Genomic DNA, 25178 nt, shown 5'->3' with positions numbered 1-25178 from the left:
ACAGGTTGATAGGTATGCGAAGAGCTTTTGGAGTTCCAAAGCTCTTTCTGCACCAGATTCAGAGCCCGTTTGTTTCAGCAGTTCTGTTTACTCCTGCAGGGATCCGCCCAGATAGGTGGGGCCAGGGGCGGGGTGAGTAGTGAGAGGTGGCCCAGAGCAATGGCGGCGACCACCACCACAGCCAGTCCTGCTTCCACAGCTCCCTCCCCTTTGCCGGAACTAGTTGAGCTGCGAATCTGTGTCTGCGGTCCACAGTTCTCAGAGCAGCAAATATTCTGTCCTTTGATCCGACACTGCTACTTTATCGCTTCTAGCACCGGGCAGGTGGGGGCGGGGCGAGCTCTGGGAGGGTAGGGAGGGGGCGGCTAGTCTCCGTGCCTAGGGCTTCCGTTCTCTGCTCGGCAGTGAAGGCTTAAACCACCGATTTCAGCCCTCTTCCCTCAGTCTTTGCTCCGAGGTCTGCCGTGAGCGAGCGTTGGGTTCAGCGGTTTTGTATGCTGCCCCCTCAGCCCTGTGGGCCGTAAGCGGAGCCCTAGCAGTCCGAGTCCTTCCCTCTCCCGCAGTGGCGGAAGATCCGGGCGCAGCGGGCTTTGAGCACTGAGCTAGGTCTGTGTCCTGCGCCCGCTGCGGCTCCGTCTCCGCACTTCTCCTCTCCCTCCTCCCCCGCTCGAGCGATTCACCCACCTGGAGGTGAATTCAGTAGTCGGCCTCTTCGTCTTGCCTGTCTGCTGTGCAAGGAGTCCTTTGTGGAGTTATTGTTGTCCGATTCGATGTAAATTCGAGGGGAGCGTTACAGAGGCTCACCTCACGCCTATTTGGCTGATTTTGATTGACTGCTATCATGGTATGTGTCAAGTAATGATTTTTTATTTATTTATTTATTTTTTTTAATAAGGAGTCATTTTGTTGTTTTTCCCAAATGGTATAGCTCCTTTTTTAGTGCTGAATTTGGTTCATCTGACCAGGATTCGACTGTTTTTTTTCTTCATTTTTTCAAGATTTATATGTTCACCGCATTTTTATTGAAAACCAAGTTATTTAAATCTTCATGTTACAGTATTCTGATAGCACTGCAATTTTTTTCTCACTGTTTTTCTTTAAACTCAGGCCACTGAATTTACACATGACTAGAAGAAACTGTTATTTACTTTACTTGAATTTTTCAGTGAATTCTCTGCAGGAGCCTGTACTTACATTCTAGTTATGCTATGATATTGAGCTTTTTGGTGGCTAGTAGTTTTTTTCGTGGTCCTCTACTTAAGGGTCTGCCTTTGTGCCTGAAGCTGTCATACCCCACCCTGCCCCCATTTACAGCTTGGCTAAATCTTAGGAACAATTAAAGTAAAAGTCATTCTTCAGGTTGGCCCTGGTTCATCTAGGATAGAATTAGCATAGGACAGATTTTATCACATACTGTATCTTAGCACAGTGTCAACTCTACCACCTTAATGTAGGGAAGTGGCATGAGGACGATTTTTGCAAAATAAGGAACTAGGAAATTGTATTCCAAGCCTGCTACCTACGTGCTACCAGACACAGAGCATAGGCAGATGGTATTCAATCACACAGAACAGACCATTCGAAGCCTATTGAGCAAAGGGATTCCATTGCGATAACCATTCTCATAGTTAAACCTATTACAAACTAGTCACAGGCTGTACTTTACCAAAGTTAATGGTAAACCTGCCTCTATTCTTCCTGTATTTTGCAGAAGTTCCCCATACCAAGAAGTTTTCCATGAAAACAAGAAACACGTATAAACCCCAACCCAAAGGATGGAAAGGGTCCCTCTTCCACCCGGTCTCACCGCCACTCTGTCTGTGGGTGACTTTTTCCTGCTCACTCTCTGCTAAACAAACTAGCTTTCACTTTGAACTCTATACTGGTTCACATTTGAATTCTTTCCTATGTGAAGCCCAAGAACCTTCTTGGCCCAGAGTCCCCATTCCAGGGGCTTCGTTCTGTTGGCATCAACCTGATCGACAGAATCCTGTGGTAGGATGTCAAAGGTTAAAGTTTTATGTTTCTAAATCCAAGAAACCAGAAATATTTCTCAGTACAATTCAGTTATTATATGATTTTAAATGAAAGCATTTAAAATTCTTTCTTACTACATAACTTTTTATAGTTAACTCTAATTTAAAAGAGACAATAATGAGTGAAAATTCTGAGTATGTTTTACTTGCAGGTTAAGTGTAATCTCCAGGCAAATCTCAGTTACTCATGTTAAATTAATGTACTTAAAGGCAGAATAGTGAATGATCTAAAATAACTTGAATTCTCACTTTTATTAAAATTATTTGTAATTCAACCTGGACATGTCTCAATATTTAAAAATTCATGTCAGAAAGTCAAGCAAATTTATAAACATTTGAATTAGGTAAAGGAGGAAGATTGCTCTGATCTCTCCTCAACTTTAAAATACACATGTAAATATGTCCCCCATATACTACTATATTATTTCTATAACTATCTCCCGGTTGGGTATAGACCCCGCCTTCTTAGACTGAGAGGATATTTGACATTTCTCAGATCTTATGTAGAATAGGGAAGATTAACGGTTGAAGTTTGGAAGAGGTTTTATGAATGAATGCAAAGTAAAGAATTAACAGGTGTTAACAGAACTGTGATTATGCAGATTATGTGTTGTCAATGTGAGGTTCTGTATTTTAACTAAAAAGTTACATGGAATTTCTGTTGTCAAATTTAAAAAGCAGAATTTGCTTTGGAAAAGGCACATGTACACAACTGAAAAATAGAATCAAAGAATCTTAATTTTTAGCAAATATTGTGATAAAATGATACTTCCATTTTGTTTTGATCTTTAAAATGTAAGAAAAGGAGTTACTCATTATAATTTAAAAATCTGAAGAGTAACTGCCATTATATATTAAATAAAACTTACCTCTTTAAACAGATAAGTGTGAGCTATAATATATATTTCCATGTTCTTTTTAAGTAAATATAACCTCATTTTCATATTTGAGATCAAAGAGGCTTAACATTCTCAATGTAAGTTTAAGACTGGTTACTTAGCAATATTCAAATGAGAGTCCCTGCTTTGCAAATGGATTTAAAACAGTTGCCCATGTAAATGTGTGACAGACTTAGAGAAATAAGAGATTTCTTAGCATTCAAATTATAATTGGATAGGAGACCATAATCAATTGACAACAATCCAGACTCACCAAGTTTCATGCAGATTAAGTTAGCCATATATCACTATTCGTATATGTATTGTTCGGTGTGGTTCATAATTATTCCCCAGTCTCCCCTCACTAAGTACCTAGTACACTTTCATAGAATTGGCGTGTAAAAGCAAGGCTTCAGTCATCTTCTAGATCCTACTTTTGTGATTTGTTTTTTCCTTTATTTTTAGCCCACAATATACATTTCTTGGTTTTCATGTCATTACCAGTTCTTAAGGCACCTTTTCAAAAGCTTGATGCATTTTAGTAGAGGGCATCCCTGGAGAATCTGCTACTACTATTGTAGCCATTCATGCTGCATTGCCCACTCTTGGTGTCTGCATATATACTGGCTTTACTACACTTCACTGTATTTGCTTACTCCTGGTCCTTTCTCTGTATAGTCATCTATCTGATCTCAAGAATCCCTTTATTTTTGGTTATTGGCCCTCTGCGGAATAAGACCTTTAATATGGTCACTTCATAATAAATTATGTTGAGTATGTGTTGAATAAATAGGTCTTAGATCTAAAGCAGGATATGCAAAATACTCTTAGGTTGTAGGAAAAATTCTAGAATTTCTACTTATGTTTAGTTTCAAATCTTGTCCTTTTATTTACTTTAGTGTATTTTATAATGCAGTTAATATATTTGTATATATTACATGTACATGTCTTTTACGTTGGGTACTAGTGGACTCACATTAGCAGAGTTTGGCAGAGTAATTTCTCTTGTCACAACACTTTCTGTTCTGGCCACGCTGGCTCCAATGGCCATTCTGTTCATCTGTCACATGCTGACCGACCAGTTCAGTACTACAGCCACCAGTACTAGACTCACACCAGTCACTCTATCTTTGCAGCCTGTCTTTTAACCAGTTACTGCTCTTTTCTGTGATATGTGGCTCTCTAAATTGGTGAAATCATCTTAATGGAAAGTGTTTATTTATTCTGCCCCTACTTTGATTGGGAAGGGATAGTTTCTATGTAGCATACTATCCTAAGGAATATTTTCTTGAAGACTGCAAAATAATCTTTCTCTATAATATGTTCCTGGTTTTAAAACCCTTCACAAGCCTCTGTTTCCTCCTACCCCTTCATGACAGATTTAAAAAACAACAACAACAAACATTTATAAATTCTGAGGAAATAGCAATTACATAGCAAGAGAAAAAAATCAAAATCACTTAAGGTAAAACATATGTTCCAAGAAATATAACTTTCATTAATGGCATCATACTTTAAAAAAAAAAAAAAAAGATACCAAGGGAGCTTGCTCTTCAAAGTTATTTTCATGTAAATGTTTTCATAAAACAAAAAATAGTTTTCAAATAAATGACCATTATTCTGTATTTTATTATACAGGGTTTGCTTGAATTGAGAAAGTTTTCTAAACATCTAGTTTATCTTAACAGGAAATAAAAAAAAAGTATTTGAGGTCTAAGTATATTTATATAAATTCCTAAAAATTTTACACAAAATTTCAACAGAATGCCAGTGCTCAATCTGGCAGTATCTTGATGACTTTGAGACAGAATACCCGTGATCTTTTGTTGTAATTTTGCTCTGTAATTTAATGCTTTTAGCCAGGCCTTCTCTAACAGGGATTCTCTGTCTTGATTACTAGCGTCTCCATTAAACTAGTTGCTCAATATATAAATATTGGTGTCACCTGTAAATCCTTCCTCTTCCTTATAATTAATATCTAATTAGTTACTGAGGCTTATCAATTATACATTCATAATAATTCATACTAATTTTTAACTCTCTCTTTTCTTTTTTATTCCAACCACCACTCTCCAATTAAAGCCATATGTCCTTGCTGACCGTAGCAATACTGCCCTGCCTGGTCTCCCAGTTACCAGTCCTCCTGACCTTCAATCCTTCTTTCCATCCTTTACATTGTTGTCAATAATATCTTCTAAGGCATGTATACATTTTATTACTCCCTTATTTAAATCAATCAATGCCTCTTAATTGCCGTAGAAAAAACTCGAAATTTCTTGAAGTGTCACCCAACTACCTTCACAACCTGGACGCTCCACTGCTCCTCAGCCCCATTCCAACTGTCCACAATTTCCACCAACATGCCCATTCCCTTCCCCCAATTTCCATGTCTTCCTCTTTCTGTTTCCTCCATTCCAACCTTTTCCACACTCTCTGCCTAATGAAAATTTTCAATATTTGGTTCAAATTTTATCTTTTTGTGAAGCCTTCCCCAGACCTCTACTTTCTGGTACTTCCATATTGTTTTTCCAGAACTTTAGGGCAACACTTACTGCAAGGAAGCACTAGTCTGTACATGCAGTCAAAGGATAAACTCTTTAAAGATAAGAGCTCTATATTTTAAATATTGAGCATCCATGTTCATTCTGAAGTCAAGTAATCAGTGTATGATATTTTGTACCCCTGGTTCTTGGGTATTTCTAAGTTGTTTTTTTTTAATGTGCTTTATCACATCATTTACCATTTAATTGGTATCTGTTAAATTCAGAGACCTATTTCTTAACTGAGATATAATCTATTGCTTTTAAGAGATACTTTGTAGAGTGTTAATATTCTGATTGCTTAATTTGATGTTTAATTCTGTGGTCAGATTTATATTAAAACAGCACTGTTCTAGGCCTCTCAATCTCTATAATCATATAAGACAAAAGAACATGCCCAACAAAACACACGCACACACACACACGCACGCACACACACACACACACACACACAATTCAAGACTTGGGTTACCCTCCAAATTTTATTAGTATCTTAAATTTATTTATCAGATTCCAGTTTTAAATAGTAGTTAAACTACTGTTTAATAAGGGATTTCAAGTGTATCTATATAAGCATACATTCAAAGAGCCTAGCAGTTATTTCCTATTTTATGCTTCATTTCCTATCTTATGTTATTCTTTTTGTAGATTGCAGTTGTTGCAAACTTTATAAATTTATACTTTATAGTATTTATATAAAACTTTAAACACTATTCTCCAAGGTTGGAAATAATACGTATAATAGTAGCTATCAATAATGTGCTTCAACTTGTATAGCTATAAAAATAAAAGAGAAGAAAATAAAGTCCTTGAAAAAAAGAAAATAATTATGACAGTTTCCAATTAGAAAATGGTGTTGAAAATACTGTTTTTTCTAAAATATACAATTTATTTTTAGACTTGATAGACTTTTATTTTTACGAAGCTTATTGGTCAAATAAAAAGATCAATAGATAACTGCTACCTTATATATCAGACTCTGAAATATTAATTTATTTTCCTTAGAACAGTATTTCTTTGTTGGAGAAATTAGTGAAAATATCATTGATAAATTAATATAGAGCATTTCTACAAAGGAAATATAGTAAGGGTATAACATGTTTCATATTGAACTTGCATCCATTCTGGAGTAATTGAATATAATGAAGTTTCAAAAAAAAATCTCATAGAAAATGAAATAAAAGGGAACTAAATAATGGATTTGCCTCTTTTAAAAATAATGTGTATGTTAGAAAAAGAGAAGAAAATAGAACATCTAGAATCGTTTTACTGACATTTTCCATTAAAGCTGACTATCAAATGAGCCAATGGTGAGGGTTTTGTTTAAAAAAATTACAGAATATAGTACAATTTTACAAATTATTAGCTTTAAGATAACTGAAGAGAGACTTTGAGCTGAACTACTTGAAACAATCAGTGGGATGAATTGGTCTTGAGACATTCGGAAATGCATAAACTATTCATGAATTGAGAGCATATCATTTACATATGATAGTTTGATTCTAAAGCTTTAACCTTGTATTCTTGCTCACATTTTCCCAAGTACCATTCAAAAAAATGTGTAGGGTATACTTATACTCGTATATCTCTACAGAAACCTATATTGTTCATTTTTAAGTATGATCAGATCATTCCATAACATTTGCTGTGAGGAAAAATGTCATTTCCTAACCACTGACTCTTCACTATCACCGACTTAAGTGACTGCACCATTCCTCTATGCACAAAACTGCAATGAAAGAAGATGAGTATTCAAGCATCAAAAATTCATCAGGCAAAGGCAGATTGCTGAGAAGGCATGGACCTCAAGCATGATGTTAAAATAAAGTCCCAATACCATGGAAGAAAGAAAACAGTTAAGAAGGTTTTGTTTTGTTGTAAACCTGGCACTCAGATAAAGCAAATACTTTCCAATTAAATAAAATGGTATTAAATTGGGAAAATGAGAACTGAGAGCAGAAAATTAGGAAAACAAAAATAGAATTACTCTACCGACATTAAAAACAGTAAAAGTAAACAAACTATATCGGAAAAGAACATGGAAACTTACAGTTGTTGTATAAGCAGCTTCTGGGTCATCTTCCAGCACCCGGGAAAGACCAAAATCGGAAACTTTGCATACTAAGTTGCTGTTGACCAATATATTCCTAGCTGCTAGATCCCGATGGACATAACCCATGTCAGAAAGATACTTCATTCCTGATGCGATGCCTCGGAGCATACCAACCAACTGGATGACTGTGAAGTGGCCATCATGTTTCTGAAAGAGAATCACAAATGTTCACATTGATTTATGTTAAGATAGTGTGTGTGAAGGCATGTGTGTGTGTGTGTGTGTGTGTGTGTGTGTGTTTCCAGTATTAAATAAGACCCTTCAACTTATTTTGTTGGATACAATAAATGTAAGCATCTAGTTTGCTGACCATTGATATTGTTCCTACCAAAATATAAGAATTTGCTTGACATGTAAAGGAAAGGATAATCTAGCTGGAAGTGATGAAGGAGAACAAACTAAGGATAAAAGGGAACCAATCAAATTAACTCCCAGAAAACATAATTTCGAAAACTTTAAGTAACAAGAGGAAACTAAAGTCAAAGAAGGTAATAGCAATGGCTATCAAAAAGCAGAATTCACTTTCCATACTTGTGAGTTTGAACCAGCCATACAGGTAGGCAGAAGGGCAGCAAAACTGAGGATTAGTCAAAACTGTGATAACTCGAAATATGATGAAAAATGATCACTCAGGAAAAAGAAAAATTAATTGCACATGAACAGAAAATAACTAGATTTCCCCATTGTTGCATTACATAGAGCAGAAAGGAAGTTGTTGACAATTGACTGAAAACAGGACTATTTTAACTCCTAGTTGGAAAGCGTAAATGAAATATAAATAACAAGCCAGGCACAGCACTGGCATGTAGTCAACCCCTTGACTATTCCTCTTGCCTTGATTTAAAGAGAATATGTATTTTTTTTTTAAAAAGGGGGAAAATATCCAATGGTCATCCATGCAAGATGTGTATTTTAAGTTTGAAAAACAATGCATATTGTTCTACTTATTTGGAGATTGTTGTGTTTAATGGAGATAAGGAGAAACATGAAAGATTCTCAAGTTGGTTTTACACATAAAGTAACATTTATTTGTGAATGATTTAAAAAAGTCATACCTATTAATAGTAAGAGATTATAGGGCTATATTGCCTTATACAGTGTCGTAGAACCATAAACAAGTATCTTAAATTTTGCAAAATTAAGCAGTTTTCATGGGTACCCGATTTAAAACCATAGAGTAGCCTAAACACAATGATGATTTGACCATATCACAGTGACAGAGTCTCCTACACAGTGATGATTCATTGGTCAGTTAAATAATAAGCTTATATTACAAATGAAATAAACTTTTCTTACGATATCAACTTATCTCCTTGACAGCTCTCTGATAATATCACCCAACTCAAGTGCAGAGTAAGGCAAAGAACTCTCTCTTAAAAGAAATATTCTACAGCAAGAGGATCCATTTAAGTAGGTTCTTCTGTATAATTAATGTATAAAAGATAACCTAGCAAAGAAAATCTTTGGTGTTATTAGCTCTTTATGTTTCCAATTTATCTTCTTAGACAGAGCACTATTAGATGAAATCTGCCTCTTTTATCATGTGCTCTACCTACGTCTCCTCTGTTAGGGATCTCAAAGCCTTTGAGTAGAATTGAAAGCACACATTACTCTAAATTTAAAGAGGCCATTTTTTTAATAATTGAAAATGAAGTTGCCTGGTGTCACAGTTCTTGTCAATGCAGAATTTTTGCACAGTAGGAAATGTTAATGGACCACCTGAAAAAGGAAGGGATGCCTCAGTTTCCTTATCTGTGCAATGGGAATAGAATAATCGAAGTCAGAGTTGTAGTGAGAATCACACACAAAACACAGAGGAGCCCTGACTTATTTAATAACAGTTATTATTTATTTAATAAAACCTTGTTATTATAATTACATGTAGTTTTTGTAAGTTTAATATGAATCTGACAATTCTCTCACTTTCCTGAAAAACCAATTGGTAACATAAACTTTTACATCATAAAGAGAAATAGTTCTTAATACCAGGCTGAAATTTAATTTCCTATCTATTCTGAGGGTGGCACAAAGCACCAATTTATTTCTTAGAAAAAAAAAGACAATCTTTTTTAGAGCATTTTTAGGTACACAGCAAAATTAAGAGGAAGGTACAGAGAGTTTTCATATACCTTCCGCCCACACACATTCACAGCCTCCCCCATTATCAACTAGCAACCCTCACCAGAGTAGTGCATTTGTTACAAATGATGAATCGACATTGTTATATTCCACATATTCTTAATCCACTCATCCATCAACGGATACTTAGGTTGCTTCTGTACATTGGCTGTTGTGAATAATGCTGCAATGAACATGGGAGTACAGACATCTCATCAAGATAATGGTTTCATTGCCTTTGGATATTTATCCAGAAGTGGGATTGCTGAATCATATGGTAGTTCTATTTTTAACTTCTTGAGGAACCGCCGTATTGTTTTCCATAGGAGCTGTTCCAGTTTATATTCCTACCGACAGTGTACAAGTTTTGCCTTTTATCCATAACATTTTCACCACAATTTTTACTCTTGTCTTTTTGATAACAGCTATCCTTACAGGTCTGAAGTGGTAGCTCACTGTAGTTTAATTTGCATTTCCCTCATAACTAGTGATGTTAAACATGTTTTCATCTACTTATTGCTCATTTATATGTCTTTTTTGGAAAAAAAAGTCTATTCGGGTCCTTTGCCCATTTAAAAAATTGAGTTATGTTTTTTGCTATTGAGGTGTATGAGTTCCTTGTGTATTTTGGATATTAATTCCTTATCATATACTGTTTGTAAATGTTTTCTCCCAATCCATAGGTTGCCTTTCATTTTGTTGATAGTTTCCTTTGTTGTACAGAAGAAGCTTTTTAGTTTGTTGTAGTCACATTTGTTTCTTTTTGCTTTTGTTGTCAAATCCAAAAAAATCCCCCCAAATCATTGCTAAGACCAATGTCAAGAAGCTTACTTCTTATGTCTAGGATTTTTATGGTTTCAGGTCTTATGGTCAAATTTTTAATCCATTATGAATTAATTTTTGTGTATGTTGCGTGACAAGGGTCTACTTCCATTCTTTTGCATGTGGTTATTCAGTTTTCCTAGGCTGTTTATTGAGGATACTATCCTTTCCTCAGGATACTTGTATATTCTTAGCTTTTTTGTCTTAAATTAATTGACCATGCATGCATAGGTTTACTTCTGGGCTCTCTATTTGGTTCCATTGATCAGTGTGTCTGTTTTATGCCAATAGCATACTTTTTTGATTACTACAGCTTTGTAATATATTTTGAAATCAGAAAGTGATGCTTCCACCTTTGCTCTCTCTTCTCAAGATTGTTTTGGTGATTTAGGGTCTTTTGTTATTCCAAACAAATTCTAGGATTAATTTTTCTATTTCTGTTAAAAATGCCATTGGAATTTTGAAAGGGTTTGCACTGAATTTGTAGCTTGCTTTTGGGTAGTATGGACAATTTAATGATATTAATTCCTCCAATTCTGAGCACAGAATATCTTTCCATTATTTTTATCTGCTTCAATTTCTTTCACCAATGTCTTATAGTTTTCAGTGTACAGATCTTCTACCTCCTTTGGTAAATTTATCCTTAAGTGTTTTATTCTTTTTTGATAAAATTCTTCACTTCTCTTTCTGATAGTTTGTTGTTAGTGTATAGAAATGCAATTGAGGAGTGATGTTATAGAAATGGTGCTGGCGAGGCAGCCTTCTTGAGTTCTCCCCTGGAAGTTACCACAAATTGAACATCCATAACCCATCAAAGGATTCTCTGCTCATCACACAGAACGGCAAAGAGACATGCACGAGGATTAACTGAAGGGGGCAAACTCGGTGAGCAGGGGAAGAGGAAAGGGAGCGGTGTGGAGACCAGCCTGAATCCATGGCTGCAGAGACTCTGGGCCCCGGATACAGACTGCAGTTCGTAGCAGCCTGATGTGGGCTCCCTCCCTGCACCCCATGGCCCTGCCCAGAGATCAGCATAGAGGATGGCAGTGCTCAGCGTTGGAGGCAGAAACATCAGCTGACAACTGCGGCTGGTTTCTCTCGGTCAGACAGAAAGCAAAGAAAACAACATACCTAGAACTCCTCCCCCCACCCTCCCACAGCTCTCCCTAGCCCCGTCCTTCTAGAGCGTTAAACTGGTCCCAGATCAGGAAGAAGGAGTAGTGTCAGATTACAGAGGAGCTGCAACCCTCAAGAACTGGAAAGAGCCAGTTTGCAGCTGTGACCTAGGGAAGAGGCTGGGATGAGTGTGACACTGGTGGTAGACTGGCCAGGGAGACAAAGGCGACCGACTACCCAGCCCCCACCTTTTCTGAAAGCCTCCCAGCAGGACAATTAGAGATGCCTAGACACCCCCGGGTGTCAGCAGTTGGTGTCAGAGGAAGCTCTGGGATTTCAGCAGCTCAGAAATCTCACACCCTCCACACACCCCAATGGAAGAAGTGCCCTAAGACCCAGGAGACCTGTGCACAGGGAAGAAGCCCACCTCCCAGTGGCTGGCTGTGGTGCTCTCAGTGCATGTTTGTGCAGGTGAAAGCACAAACTGCACTGACTCTGAAAACTACCAACTACACCCAATAGCCCCACCTATCTGGAACTGCATTGTCAGGGTCATTCTGGGTGCCAGGTGGCCCGTTCTGCCTCCACAAGACACAGAGGAGTTTTTGTACAGCAGAGGATAACCTGGAGATAGCTTGGTGGACTTTAATTTTTTTATTATCATTTTGCTATATATATGTGTATATACACATATACCATGTTTCCCAGAAAATAAGACCTAGCCAGACCATCAGCTCTAATGCATCTTTTGGAGCAAAAATTAGTATGAGACCTGGTATTATATATTATATTTATTATATTATATTATATTATATTATATTATATTATATTATATTATATTATATTATATTATATTATATTATATTATATCATATTATGTATGTTATATTATATTATATTATATTATATTATTACATTATATTATATTCCTGGTCTTATATTATATTAAAATAAGACCGTGTCTTATACTAATTTTTGCTCCAAAAGATGCATTGGAGTTCATAGTCTGGCTAGGTCTTATTTTCAGGGAAACACAGTATGTATTTATTTTCCCCTTTTTCTCTCTCTTCTTTTCTCTTTTCTTTTCCGTGCTCTGCATTTCCTCCTTTCCATTTTTCTGTATTGATTTTTTTTGATGTTGCTACTGTTTTTTTGTTGTTGTTGTTGTTTTTTGTATTTTTGATATTTTTTTTGTGTGTTGAGTGTTGATTGTTGGTTGTTTTCATATGTGAGTGTATTTGTTCTTTGTTGTCATTGTCGTTGTTGCACTTGTTGGTTTGTTTTGTTCTGAAATCGTCCTGGATGAGGGCCCAGCTTCAAGAGTCACAAGAATCAACACACCCAGAGGCCAATTCCAGACCAAAGCAGAACATGGCCAGGTTTCACCTACAAGTGACATACCCAAAGGGAATTCTCTACAGGCACAAGAGCGCATAGGGACCAAGCCTCATCTGAGGGGTCAACCCTCACACAGCAGCTCATACACAGTGGGCATAACCAATTCCCACAGCTAGTCAGCCTGGGAGTCAATCCCACACACTGATAAGCCAAAAGCAATTAAAACTCAACTTCAATAGGAATATACACACAACACAAGGGACACCTCTGTGACACACACACAGAAGAATAGGGAGACTATGCAATTCAAATATAAAGGACACATATTACATAAGTCCACCCAGCAAAGGCTGAGAGACCTAGGGTATCTACTTAATACATCGAAAAAAACACAGTCAGCCAGAATGAGGAAACAAAGAAACATGTCCCAAATAAAAGAACAGAAGAAACCCCAGAATTGGAACTAAATGAAATAGCAGTAACCATCAGAGACAGAGTTTAGAACACTGATTATAAGAATGTTTAAGGAACTTAGTGAGAACATAAAGAAGGATACACAAATCATACAAAACAACCAGTTAGAACTACAAAATACTGTAACTGAAATAAAGAACACACGTGAAGGAGTTATCAGCAGATTAGATGAAGCAGAGGATCGCATCAGTGATTTAGAAGACAAGATAGCAGAGATCACCCAATCGGAACAACAAAAAGAAAAAAAAAAAACGATGAAAACAGTTTAAGAAACCTGTGGGATAACATCAAACGCAACAACATGCACATCATAGGAAAACCAGCAGAAGAGAGGGAGCAAGGGCTTGAGAACATATTTGAAGAAATAATGACTGAAAACTTCCCTAACCTGGTGAAGGAAATAGACATAGGAAGTGCAGAGAGTTCCAACCAAGATGAACCCAAACAGGTCCACACCAAGACATATTACAGTTAAAATGGCAAAGGTTAAAGACAAAGAGATAATCCTAAAAGCAGCAAGAGACAGACAGCAGGTTACTTACAAGTGTGCTCTCATTAGACTCAGCTGACTTTTTTATAGAAACTTTGCGTGTCAGAAGGGAGTGACTGAAAGTATTCAAAGTGATGAAAAACGAAGGCCTACAACCTAGATTGATTTATCCGGCAAGGCTATCATTTAAAATTGAAGGACAGATAAACAGCTTCCCAGAAAAGAATAAACTAAAGGAATTCATTACCATGAAGCCAGCAGTGCAGGAAATGTTAAAAGGACTTTATTTAAACAGAGAAAAGATGAAAACAATCTAACTAATGAAGACCAGAAATACAAATAAGAAAATGGTGATAACTACATACCTATCAATAATCACTTTAAATTTAAATGGATTAAATGCTTCAATCAAAAGACATAGGGTGGCTGAGTGGATAAGAAAACAAGACCCTTACATATGTTGTATACAAGAGACTCAGCTCAGATCAAAAGACACACACAGGCTGAAAGTAAAGAGATGGAATAAGATATTTCATGCAAGTAGAAATGAGAAAAATCTGGAGTAGCAATACTTATATTTGACAAAATAGACTTTAAAATGAAGAATATAATAAAGGACAAAGCAAGGCGCTACATAATAAGAAAGGGATCGATCCAACAAGAGGACCTAACCCTAGTCAACATCTATGCATTCAATGTACGAGCACCTAAATATATAAAAACAGATATTGACAGACATAAAGACAGAGATCAACAGCAACACTATCATAGTAGGGGACTTCTGCGCACCACTGACAACAAGGAACAGATCCTCCAGACAGAAAATCAATATGGAAACAATGGCCTTAAATGACACATTAGATCAGTTGGATTTAATCAATATTTTTAGAGTATTTAACCCCAAAGCTGCAGAATATACATTCTTCTCAAGCACATATGGAATATTTTCCAAGATAGACCACATGTTAGGCACAAGACAAGTCTCAATAAATTTAAGAAAATTGAAATCATTTCAAATGTCTTCTCTGACCACAGTGGTATGAAATTAGAAATCAGTTACAAGAAAAAAAAAAACTGGAAAACACACAAATAGATGGAGGCTGAATAATATGTTACTAAATAATGAATGGGTCAACAATGAGATTGAGGAATAAATCAAAAGATACCTCAAGACAAACGAAAATGAAAGAACAATGACCGAAAATCTATGGAATGCAGAGAAAGCAGTCCTAGGAAAGAAATTCATATCAATGCAGGACTACCTAAAGAAACAAGAAAAATCTCAAATGAATAGTCTTTATACCTATCTCTATACCTAAGGGAACTGAAAAAAGAACAGCAAAACAAGCCCAAAATAATAAAGATCAGAGTGGAAATAAACAAAACAGAGACCAAAAAAATAATACAAAATATCAATGAAAGCAAGAGCTGTTTTTTTTTGAGAAGATAAACAACATTGACAAACCTTTAGCCAGACTCATCAAAAAAAAAAAAAAAGAAAAAAAAAAAGAGAAGAGAGGAGCCAAATTAATAAAATCAGAAATGAAAGAGGAGAAGAGACAACAGACACCACAAAAATACAAAAAAAATTAGGAAAATACTATGAGCAACTATTTGCTAACAAATTAGACAATCCGGAAGAATAGGATAATTCTCTAGAAGCATACAACCTTCCAAGGCTAACTCAAGAAGAAACAGAACATCTGAATAGACTGATTACTACCAAGGAAATTGAATCAGTAATCAATAAGTACCCAACAAACAAAAACCCTAGACCAGATGGCTTCACAGATGAATTTTACCAAACATTCAAAAAAGAATCATCACCTATTCTACTCAAACTATTTCAAAAAATCCAGAAGGAGAGAAGCCTCCCAAAGTCTTTTTACGAGGCCACCTTCACCCTGATCTCAAGATCAGACAAAGACATTACAAAAAAAGAAAACTACAGGCTAATATCCCTAACGAATATAGATGTAAAAATCCTCAACAAAATATTAGCAAACAGAATTCAGCAATACATTAAGAACATCATACACTTTGATCAAGTAGGATTCATTCCTGGTATGCAAGGTTGATTCAATATCCACAAACCAATTGATGTGATACACCACATTAACAAAATGTAAAATAAAAATAATATGGTCATATCAATAGATGTAGAAAAAGCATTTGACAAAATCTGGAGCCACTTATGATAAAAACTCTTAGCAAAGCAGGAATAGAAGGATCATATCTCAACATAATAAAGGCCATATATGATAAACCCACAGCTAACATCATACTCAATGGAGAAAAACTAAAACCATTCCCCTTAAGATCAGGAGCAAGACAAGGTTGCCCATTTTTTTCCCACTTTTATTCAACATAGTGCTGGAAGTTCTAGCAACAGCAGTGAGAAAAGAAAAAGAAACAAAGGCATCCAAATTGGAAAGAAGGAAGTAAAATTGTCATATTCAGATGACATAATACTATATATAGAGAAGCTCAAAGACTCCCCCCAAAAAACTATTAGAACTGATAAATAAATTCAGTAAAGTAGCAGCATACAAAATTAACATTCAGAAGTCAGTTGCATTTGTATACGCCAATAATAAACTATCAGAAGGAGAAATTAAGAAAACACTTCCATTTACAATTGCTTCAAAAACTACAAAATGCTTAGGAATAAATTTAACCAAAGAAGTGAAAGACCTGTACTCAGAAAATTATAAAACACTGAAGAGAGAAATTAAAGAAGATGCAAATAAATGGAAACATCTACCGTGCTCATGGATAGGAAGAATTAATATAGTTAAAATGTCCATACTGCCTAAGGCAATATATAGATTCAATGCAATTCCTATCACAGACATAGAAATTATAATCCTAAAGTTTATATGGAACCATAAAAGACCCCGAATAGCTATGGAAATCATGAGAAATAAGAGCAAAGTGGGAGGTGTTAAGATATCTGACATCAAATTATACTACAAGGCTGTAGTAATCAAAACAGCATGGTACTGGCATAAAAACAGACATACAGATCAATGGAATAGAATGGACGGCTCAGAAATAAATTCATACCTATATGGTCCTTTAATCTATGACAATGAAAGCAATAATTTATATTGGGATAAAGACAGTTTATTCAATAAATGGTGTTGGGAAATCTGGACAGACATGTAAAAAAATGAAGCTGGACCACCTCCTTATGCCATATACAAGAATAAATTCAAAATGGATTAAAGACTTAAATGTAAGATCTGAAATTATAAAACTCCTAGAAGAAAACACAGGAATTAAATTTGCAGATACTACCCTTAGCAATTTTTTTACTGATATATCCCCTTGGGCAAGGGAAGTAAGGGAAAAAGTAAACACGTGGGATTATATCAAACTAAAAATGTCTTCACAGCAAAGGAAACCATCAATAAAACAAAAAGGCATCCTACTGAATGGGAGAAGATATTTGTCAATGATACATTTGATAAGGTATTAATGTCCAAAATTTATTAAAAACTCATTCAACTCAACACCAAAAAACGAACAACCCAATTAAAAAAAGGGCAGAGGACATGAAGAGAATTTTCAAAAGAAGACATACAGATGGCCAACAGACATATAAAAAAAATGCTCAACCTCACTAATCATTAGAGAAATACAAATAAAAACCACAATGAGGTACCACCTCACTCCAGTCAGAATGCCTATCAAAAATAAATCAACAAAAAACAAGTGCTGGCAAGGATGTGGAGAAAAGGAACCCTCGTGCACTGTTGGTGCGATTGCAGATTGGTGCAGCCACTATGGAAAACTGTATGGAGGTACCTCAAAAAACTGGAAATGGAACTACCTTATGACCCAGCAATTCCACTCTTAGGTACCTATCCAGAGAAATCTAAGACACCAATTCAAAAAAAATGTATGCTCCCTTATGTTTATTGCAGCGCTGTTCACAATAGCCAAGACGTGGAAAAAACTGAAATGCCCATTGGTAGATGACTGGATTAAGAAACTGTGGTACAATTATACAATGGAGTATTACTCAACCATAAAGAAGAATGAATCTTACCATTTGCAATGATATGGATGGATCTAGAGAACATTATGCTAAGTAAAATAAGTCAGACGGAGAAAGACAAATACCATATGATCTCACTTATATGTGGAATCTAAAGCATAGAATAAATTAAAAAAACTAATCAGAAACAGTCTCAGAAATACAGAGAAAAACTGAGGGTTGCTAGATGGGAGAAGGGTGGGGATGAGGGAGAAGGTGAGGGGATTAGAAAGCACAAATTGGTAACCACAAGATTGCCACGGGGATATGAAAGACAGTTTGGGGAATATAATCAATAATGTTGAGAAGATTTTGTAGGGTGTTAGATGGGCACTTCTCTTATTAAGGAGATCACTTCAGGGATGGTGTAGTTGCCTGACCACTGTGCTGTACACCTGAGGCTGAAGCTGAATAACAATGAATGTTAACTATAATTTAACATATATATATTTATATATAAATATATATATGTTAAACATATATATATATATATATATATATATATATAGTCATGAGATGTGGAGTACAGCATATGGAATAGAGTCAGTGGAATTGTAACAGCTGCATATGATGTCAGAGGGGTACTAGATTGGGGAAGGGGGATTATCACTTTTTGAGGGGTGTAAGTATCTAAGTATTACATTGTTTTGTACACCTGAAACTATTAAAACAAAAACAAACAAAAAGAAATGCAATTGATTTTGTATATTGATTTTGTATCCTGCAACTTTATTGAATTTATTTATTACTAACAGTTTTTTTGTGCGGAGTCTTTCGAGTTTTCTATGTATAATATCATGTTATCTACAAATAGAGACATTTTTATTGCTTCCTTTCTAATTAAGATGCATTTTATTTCTTTTTCTTGCCTAATTGCTTTAAGACTGCCAATACTGTTGAATAAAAGTGGTGCGAGTGTCTTGTCCCTACTCTTGTCTTGTCCCTAGTCTTAGAGGAAAAGCTTTCAGCTTGTCACTGTTGAGTATGATGTTAGCTCTTTACTTGTCACATATGACTTTTATTATGTTGAGTATGTTCTCTCTATACCCACTTTTTTGATTTTTAAAAATCATTAATGGATATTGAATTTGTCAAATGCTTTTTCTGCATCTATTGAGACAATCATGACTTTTTATCCTTCATTAATGTGGTGGTTAATCTGGTGTATCACTTTGATTTGTGGATGTTGAACCGTCCTTGCATTACTGGAATAACTTCCACTTGACCATGTTGCATATACTTTTAATGTACTGTTGAATTTGTTTGCTAATATATTGTTCAGGATTTTTGCATCTATGTTCATCTGAGATATTGGCTTGTAGTTTTCTTTTTCTGTAGTGTCCTTTTCTGGCTTTGTTATCAGGGTAAAGGTGGCCTTGTAAAATAAGTTTGGGTCTATTCCGTCCTTTTCCATTTCATGCAAGTTATTTAAAAATTTTTTTTAACTATTCTTATTACCAATATTTGAATAGACTTGAATTAATTGCTTTCTTATCAGTAACTTAGCAATCGTGGTTCTAATTACAGTAAGTGGTATCATTTAAAAATTAGTTTTTGGTTTTTGAAAAGAATATAAACCACTTTCTCTATGTTTTTTCATGAGACTATACAGTGTAGTATATTTATTTTTAATTCACATGGCCAAGACATTTTCAGGGGTCCATGAGTTAAAAACTATTTTTATAACAGCATTAAGACATGCATCTGCTGTTTTTTACTATGCTGACATTGGCACTAATGGTATAAAACTGTGGGGTAAAATTGCAGAAATCACAAATCAAATTAGTAGCACCGAACCAAACTGTACTAGCATCCTCATGGTCTTCTCTGTCAGATGAACAAACTAACAAAAAAGAATAGTTTCATATAAGAATATACTTGGTGAAGCAGAAAAACCATTAATTTTGTTAAATGTTGATCATTGATTACACACTCTCAAGATCAACATCTCTGAGTGACAGAGGAAAGCTAGATTGGGCAGCAGCAGAAATTAAAGTGCAGTGTATTCACACCAATGGCTTTGGTATATGCCATTAAATGTTCTGGATTGAGGATAACTCTTTGGAGATGGTCCAAATTGAAGAAAAGGGCCTGGGCCCTAATACTCCCACATTAATGATTGAATTCAGGCTGTCCTTGTAAAAGTGTCATGGCCTTGGAAAATGATTTTCTCTAGTCAATGGCATTTTCCAGAAAGGGTCTCAGCTAAGAACTATTAGCTTTCAAAATTCCAGAAGCTATAGGAATAAAGGGGTTTATCCTGAGAGTTGTCCCCAAGAAAACTTCTTCATGCAAATCTCCTTTTAAGAATCACTTTCCAGGGACCCCAACCTGGGATTATTTATCTATCTATCTATCTATCTATCTATCTATCTATCTATCTATCTATCTATCTATCATCTACCTATCGATCTATCTATCTTATCTATAATCTATCATTTATCTATATGGTGTTTATAAAATATGGACTTGGTGAAAAGAAAGTCCAAAAATAATTCTGTATGGTTGTTGGAAACTTATATCTCAGTTGTTGCCATATTATTCTAGAGGAAAAAACAGCTATTAACATTCTTTAAACACTTCAAACCAGTCACAGTCTCTTTAAAGGTATTACCTCATTTAATCCTTGTGATAACTATGTGATATAAATGTAGTTATTATCTCAATTTTATGGATGGTCAAAGTGAAGGACAAAGATATTTAATAACCTAGTAAACGGCAAAGCCAGGATTTGAATCCAGGCAGTATAATTCCAGAGCCTGTATTTTTATTAACTGGGGTTGTCTGAAAAAGAGTTGGCTGAACCTTTGCCATAATGACTCAGTTTAGGCTAGTTTGGGCAGCATAATTTGGTTTAACAAAGGAAGGTATAACAGAGCTCTGAGAGTATTAAATCGAAAAAACAAACAAGAACACTACAGCTAAACCAACAAATGATTTATTTATCTATGTCTGGCTGAGAGGAATAGCCCCATTTATTCATACATGAGGTAGGGCACAAGTCTATTTCTCTACAAGTTATGCAACTCTCTCCTCTATACAAAATCTATATTCCTTTTTCTAGTCCTTGTCAATATAGACTCCTCAAGTGTAGTTTAGGACATCCTGGTTTTCTTGAATATGGTGGATGGTTAATAAATGGTGACTGAATTAAATAGTCTTTGATACTACCTTATAGAGCACCAGTTGCTATTGCTAATATTATTCCTACTGTCTTGTGTAAAAAAGACTGTTTTCTTTTTTTAAGGTTTCATACAGTTTTTCCCCCTTTTATGTAGCGGTTCTATCACAGCATCCACTATATTGCCATGGCTTGTGTCAGCACTTGATAAACATTAATTCAAATTGAATTGAATTGTTTATAAGGGGAGGAGAAAAATGTGAGAGCACTGAGATTTAATATCTTCGGGTTTCAAACTAGAGATTAATCAAAAAGAAACTATGAATTTTTTTATGACATATGGTTATTTTCCCAGGAAGGCAGATTCAAATGAAAGAGAGTGAATGTGGCATATTTACACACTGCATCTCAGAGCTTAGTAGCTAGAATTCAGTTTGTCTTCATTCTTTTTTTTTCTTTGCTCTCTCACCCTGACTGCTGAGAAACCTGGAGCTTAACCTCTAAGTGACAGAGAGGGTGAGTCTGATTAGACGGTGTTTTCTGAAAGCTATACATAATAATGTCTGTTGCTTTGAAAACTGCCGAGCTCTACCAGACCCTGACATTAGAGCACAGCATCCACCAGATCTGAGAAGTCCCTGGCATGTCACATTGTCTCCACAGTGATGCAAGCTCTTGATGATGGTTGTCAAGGCCCTGCTTTGTGAGTTGTGCCCCATGGATACTTTAAGCCTCTCAGCCTCCATTCATCTTAAGTTGATCTCAGGTACTTAGCCTGTGCTTAGAGCAAATGCAGGATTTGAGTGCCATGCTGTCCTGAAGTCTTCACATTATTGTCTAACAACATTTTTTAAAAAAGGAATATATTCTACATAAAAAAAATATATTTAACACATATTTCCTATGAAACACACATATCATCCTGTCATTCATTTGCTTCAACACCTTCAATGACCTTTAGTGACAGAATATAAAGTACAGGATAATACAAATCTTGCTTCTATCTAGTTTCATAACCTAATTCTGATTCAATTTTTTTGTGTGTGTCTGTTTCACCCTTACAACATGTTACTTCATCTCTAATATGCTTTGCTTACACTGCTCCCTCTTTCAGGAATGCTATTCTAGTCTTTTGTCAACTGAGCTTTTTTCATAAGTATAATCTCTTCTAAAATGTCCTTGATGAATCCTTAAGTTCATTCTTTTAAACGTACTCATTGAGCATCTACTATGAGCCAGTTATTGCTCTAATTGCTGGAGTCAAAAAGGTAAGCAAAAAAGAAAGATGCCTGCTCCAGTTCTACTTACATTTAATTGGAAGCAGGGAGACAGAAAATAGGTAAAAAATAAATAAGATACTTTCAACTAATGAGAAAATATAAAATAAAAAAAATGTGCGTAAAAGAGAAAGACATGATGGAGCCCGTGGATAGCTTCCAGCACATACAAAATGACAAGTCAGGAATGAGTTTGGCATGCTTAAGAAATAAAAGTCAATGAGGCTGGAGCTTGTTGAGTGAGAGGGAGGAAGACGGAGACTGAAGAGGTAGGCAGAGGCCAAATCAGGTAGGGCCTTGTAAGCCAAGGTGAAGAGTTTGAAATCTATTCTACAAGTAATGAGAAGTTAGAGAAGAATTTTAATTGGGGAGTGAGATACTCTGAATTGTGTATGGAGAATGGAAGCCGAAAGATCAACTTGGAAGCTATTACAGTAACACAGGAGAGAGAAACTGGTGGCTGAAATCAGGTCTGAGATCTATTTTAGCAGCAGAGCCAGCAGGATCTGTAGTAAATTGTACAGAAGGGGAAATGTGTTAGGAAAGGGGAGAAATGAAGTTAGATGAGGTTTCTTTCTTTAAGCATCCTGTCTTCATCAACCCTGGCTAGAACCACATGTGTGTCTGCCTCTTCCACTGGCTTGAACATAATCTTATCTAGGGCAATAAGCTTACTTTATCTTGTTCATCTGAAATGTCAGGGCCTAGACTCATGCCTGGCATACAGGAGATTACTCAACAGATATTCACCGGATTGACTGACCTGAATTTATTTATTTTTCTCTTAATGTAGTACTGCGAGCTTTCATTCAGTAGTAAGATATTCTTGGAGTATTTTTCTTGGCAAGTTAGATTTACTGTAAGAGATTTTCTGAGAAAATCATGAGTAAATGAGAAGTATTGAATACACTTGCAACCATCTTCACTTCTGAGGGCAAGACTCTGGTCTGACTCTAATTATGACCACCACATCCTTATACATTCGCTGCAGAGTGAGGAAAAGTGGGCTAAGCATGTTATACAGATTTCTGCTATATTTCTTCCTAGGTTGTCACTGGAGGATCATAGGAATGTTGGCCCACCAACAGAATAGTCTTAAAAACTATCAAAGTTCTATGGACCACAGTATAAATCAGTGCCTTCAAACTTTCTTGTTGAAAAAAGTGCAATATGCCTTTGTATACAGTAAATAATTATAGTGATTCAGTGTCCTGAAAGCATTAAATGTGAGTGATACACAATACTATACTAGAGTAAAATTCATAAAAATTGCACATCTTCATTTAACAAACATTTACAGAGAATTTAATTCATTATGCAGGGTCTTGTTTACTTACAAGAAATAAATTTCCCAAAGATTCCTCATGAATTTGGTGCAATAAACACTTTTGGATAATAACAATCTATGCTTTAAAATGAAGAATGAGTTTGGCTCACATGCATGTCAAAAGACTGTTTTGGTTCACTAACTGTGAATTATAAGAAATGGCACCAGCCTTTCATAACAATGACAAAAATAGAAGGGTTAGTTGAAGCCTTGTAAAATTATTACTTCCAGAACGCTGACTTGAGCTATGAAATGGCTATGAAGGAAATGTACTTTACTAAGCAGTTTACAAAAGATCAGTGGACACTTTATAAGCCTCTTGTTCCCCTACTTTTGTGTTGCTAAAGGCTTTTTCGAAAAAACTAGATGTCAGAAACACAGTGGGTTTGTAAGGGACAAAAGATGAGAATCTGTGAAGAGCTACAACAACAGAGAAGAGCTAACCTCTGTGTTCCTAATTGTCCTTTAGTCCCCAAACATCCTCACCCACATTGTCTGCTTGTTCTCACTTTTGAAAAATTTTATTAAATTTATCGGGGGTGACATTGGTTAATAAAATTATATAGGTTTCAAGTGTACAATTCTATAATATGTCATTTGTATATTGCATTGTGTTCACCACCCAAAGTCAAATCTCTTTTTGTCACCATATATTTGAGCCCCCTTACCCTCTTCCACCACCTCCCATCCCACTTTTCCTCTGGTAAACATTGAACTATGGTCTGTGTTCTATAACTTTTTGTTTGTCTTGTTTTATTGTTGCCAAGCAGTCACTTCTTTTTGTTTTGCTACCTGAAATTCAATTTTTTCAATTCTATTTGGGCCAAATTCATAGATTCATAGGTGGAGGTGGGGGAGGGGAATATCAACAACATAAAGTTTGAGTTAAGCAAGATGAATCAGCTCTAGAGACCTGCTGTACCACATTGTACCTTTAGTCAACAGTGCATATTGTACACGTAAAAAGTTGTCACGAAAGTAGATCTCATGCTGTGCTATTACCAGAATAAAATAAATTCTATTTGGGCTTACAAGTTCATGTAAAAGATGCAAAAATCATACGAAATAATTAAATAGTATTTGTGAATCACATGCTGGTATGAAGTAATCTAACCTTATATCCTGCTAAGATCTATGGCAATGAAAGAGTGGAAGCTGAGAGTAGGGTGGAGGAGGGTCCAGGTTACAGGTGATTCTATGAGGTGGAAAAAGGGCCTGGCCTGGGTGTACGAGGTGGTGGGGAGGGTATGCTGCTACAAGATAACTTGAAGAAAGAAGGGGATGTGACAGAAAAATTGTCTTTAAAATTTTTTGGCCATGTAGGAAGTCATGTAGAGGGGAGGAAAACACACTCTTTTATTATTATTATGTTACATTAATTTCAGGTGTACAGCATAGTGGTTAGATATTTATATAACTTAAGAATTAATACCCCTGATAAGTCGAATACCCACCTGGCACTACACATAGTTATTTCCTGTTATTA

At 35.7% G+C, this 25178-nt stretch overlaps 1 protein-coding gene across 1 annotated transcript in view; it reads right to left on the bottom strand.

Moving 5' to 3' along the window:
* Positions 1-25178, bottom strand: part of EPHA6 (EPH receptor A6) — an 893585-nt gene that overhangs the window by 127625 nt on the left and 740782 nt on the right. The window contains 1 exon segment of the mRNA XM_081062963.1: positions 7505-7714. Within this exon segment, the coding sequence (XP_080919089.1) occupies positions 7505-7714 (210 nt within the window).

This window comes from Rhinolophus hipposideros, assembly GCF_964194185.1.
Source record: "Rhinolophus hipposideros genome assembly, chromosome: 2".
In the NCBI taxonomy this organism is placed as follows: Eukaryota; Metazoa; Chordata; class Mammalia; order Chiroptera; family Rhinolophidae; genus Rhinolophus; species Rhinolophus hipposideros.
The sequence above is the reverse complement of the archived record's forward strand: the minus strand, read 5'-3'. Positions and strand labels throughout refer to the sequence as shown.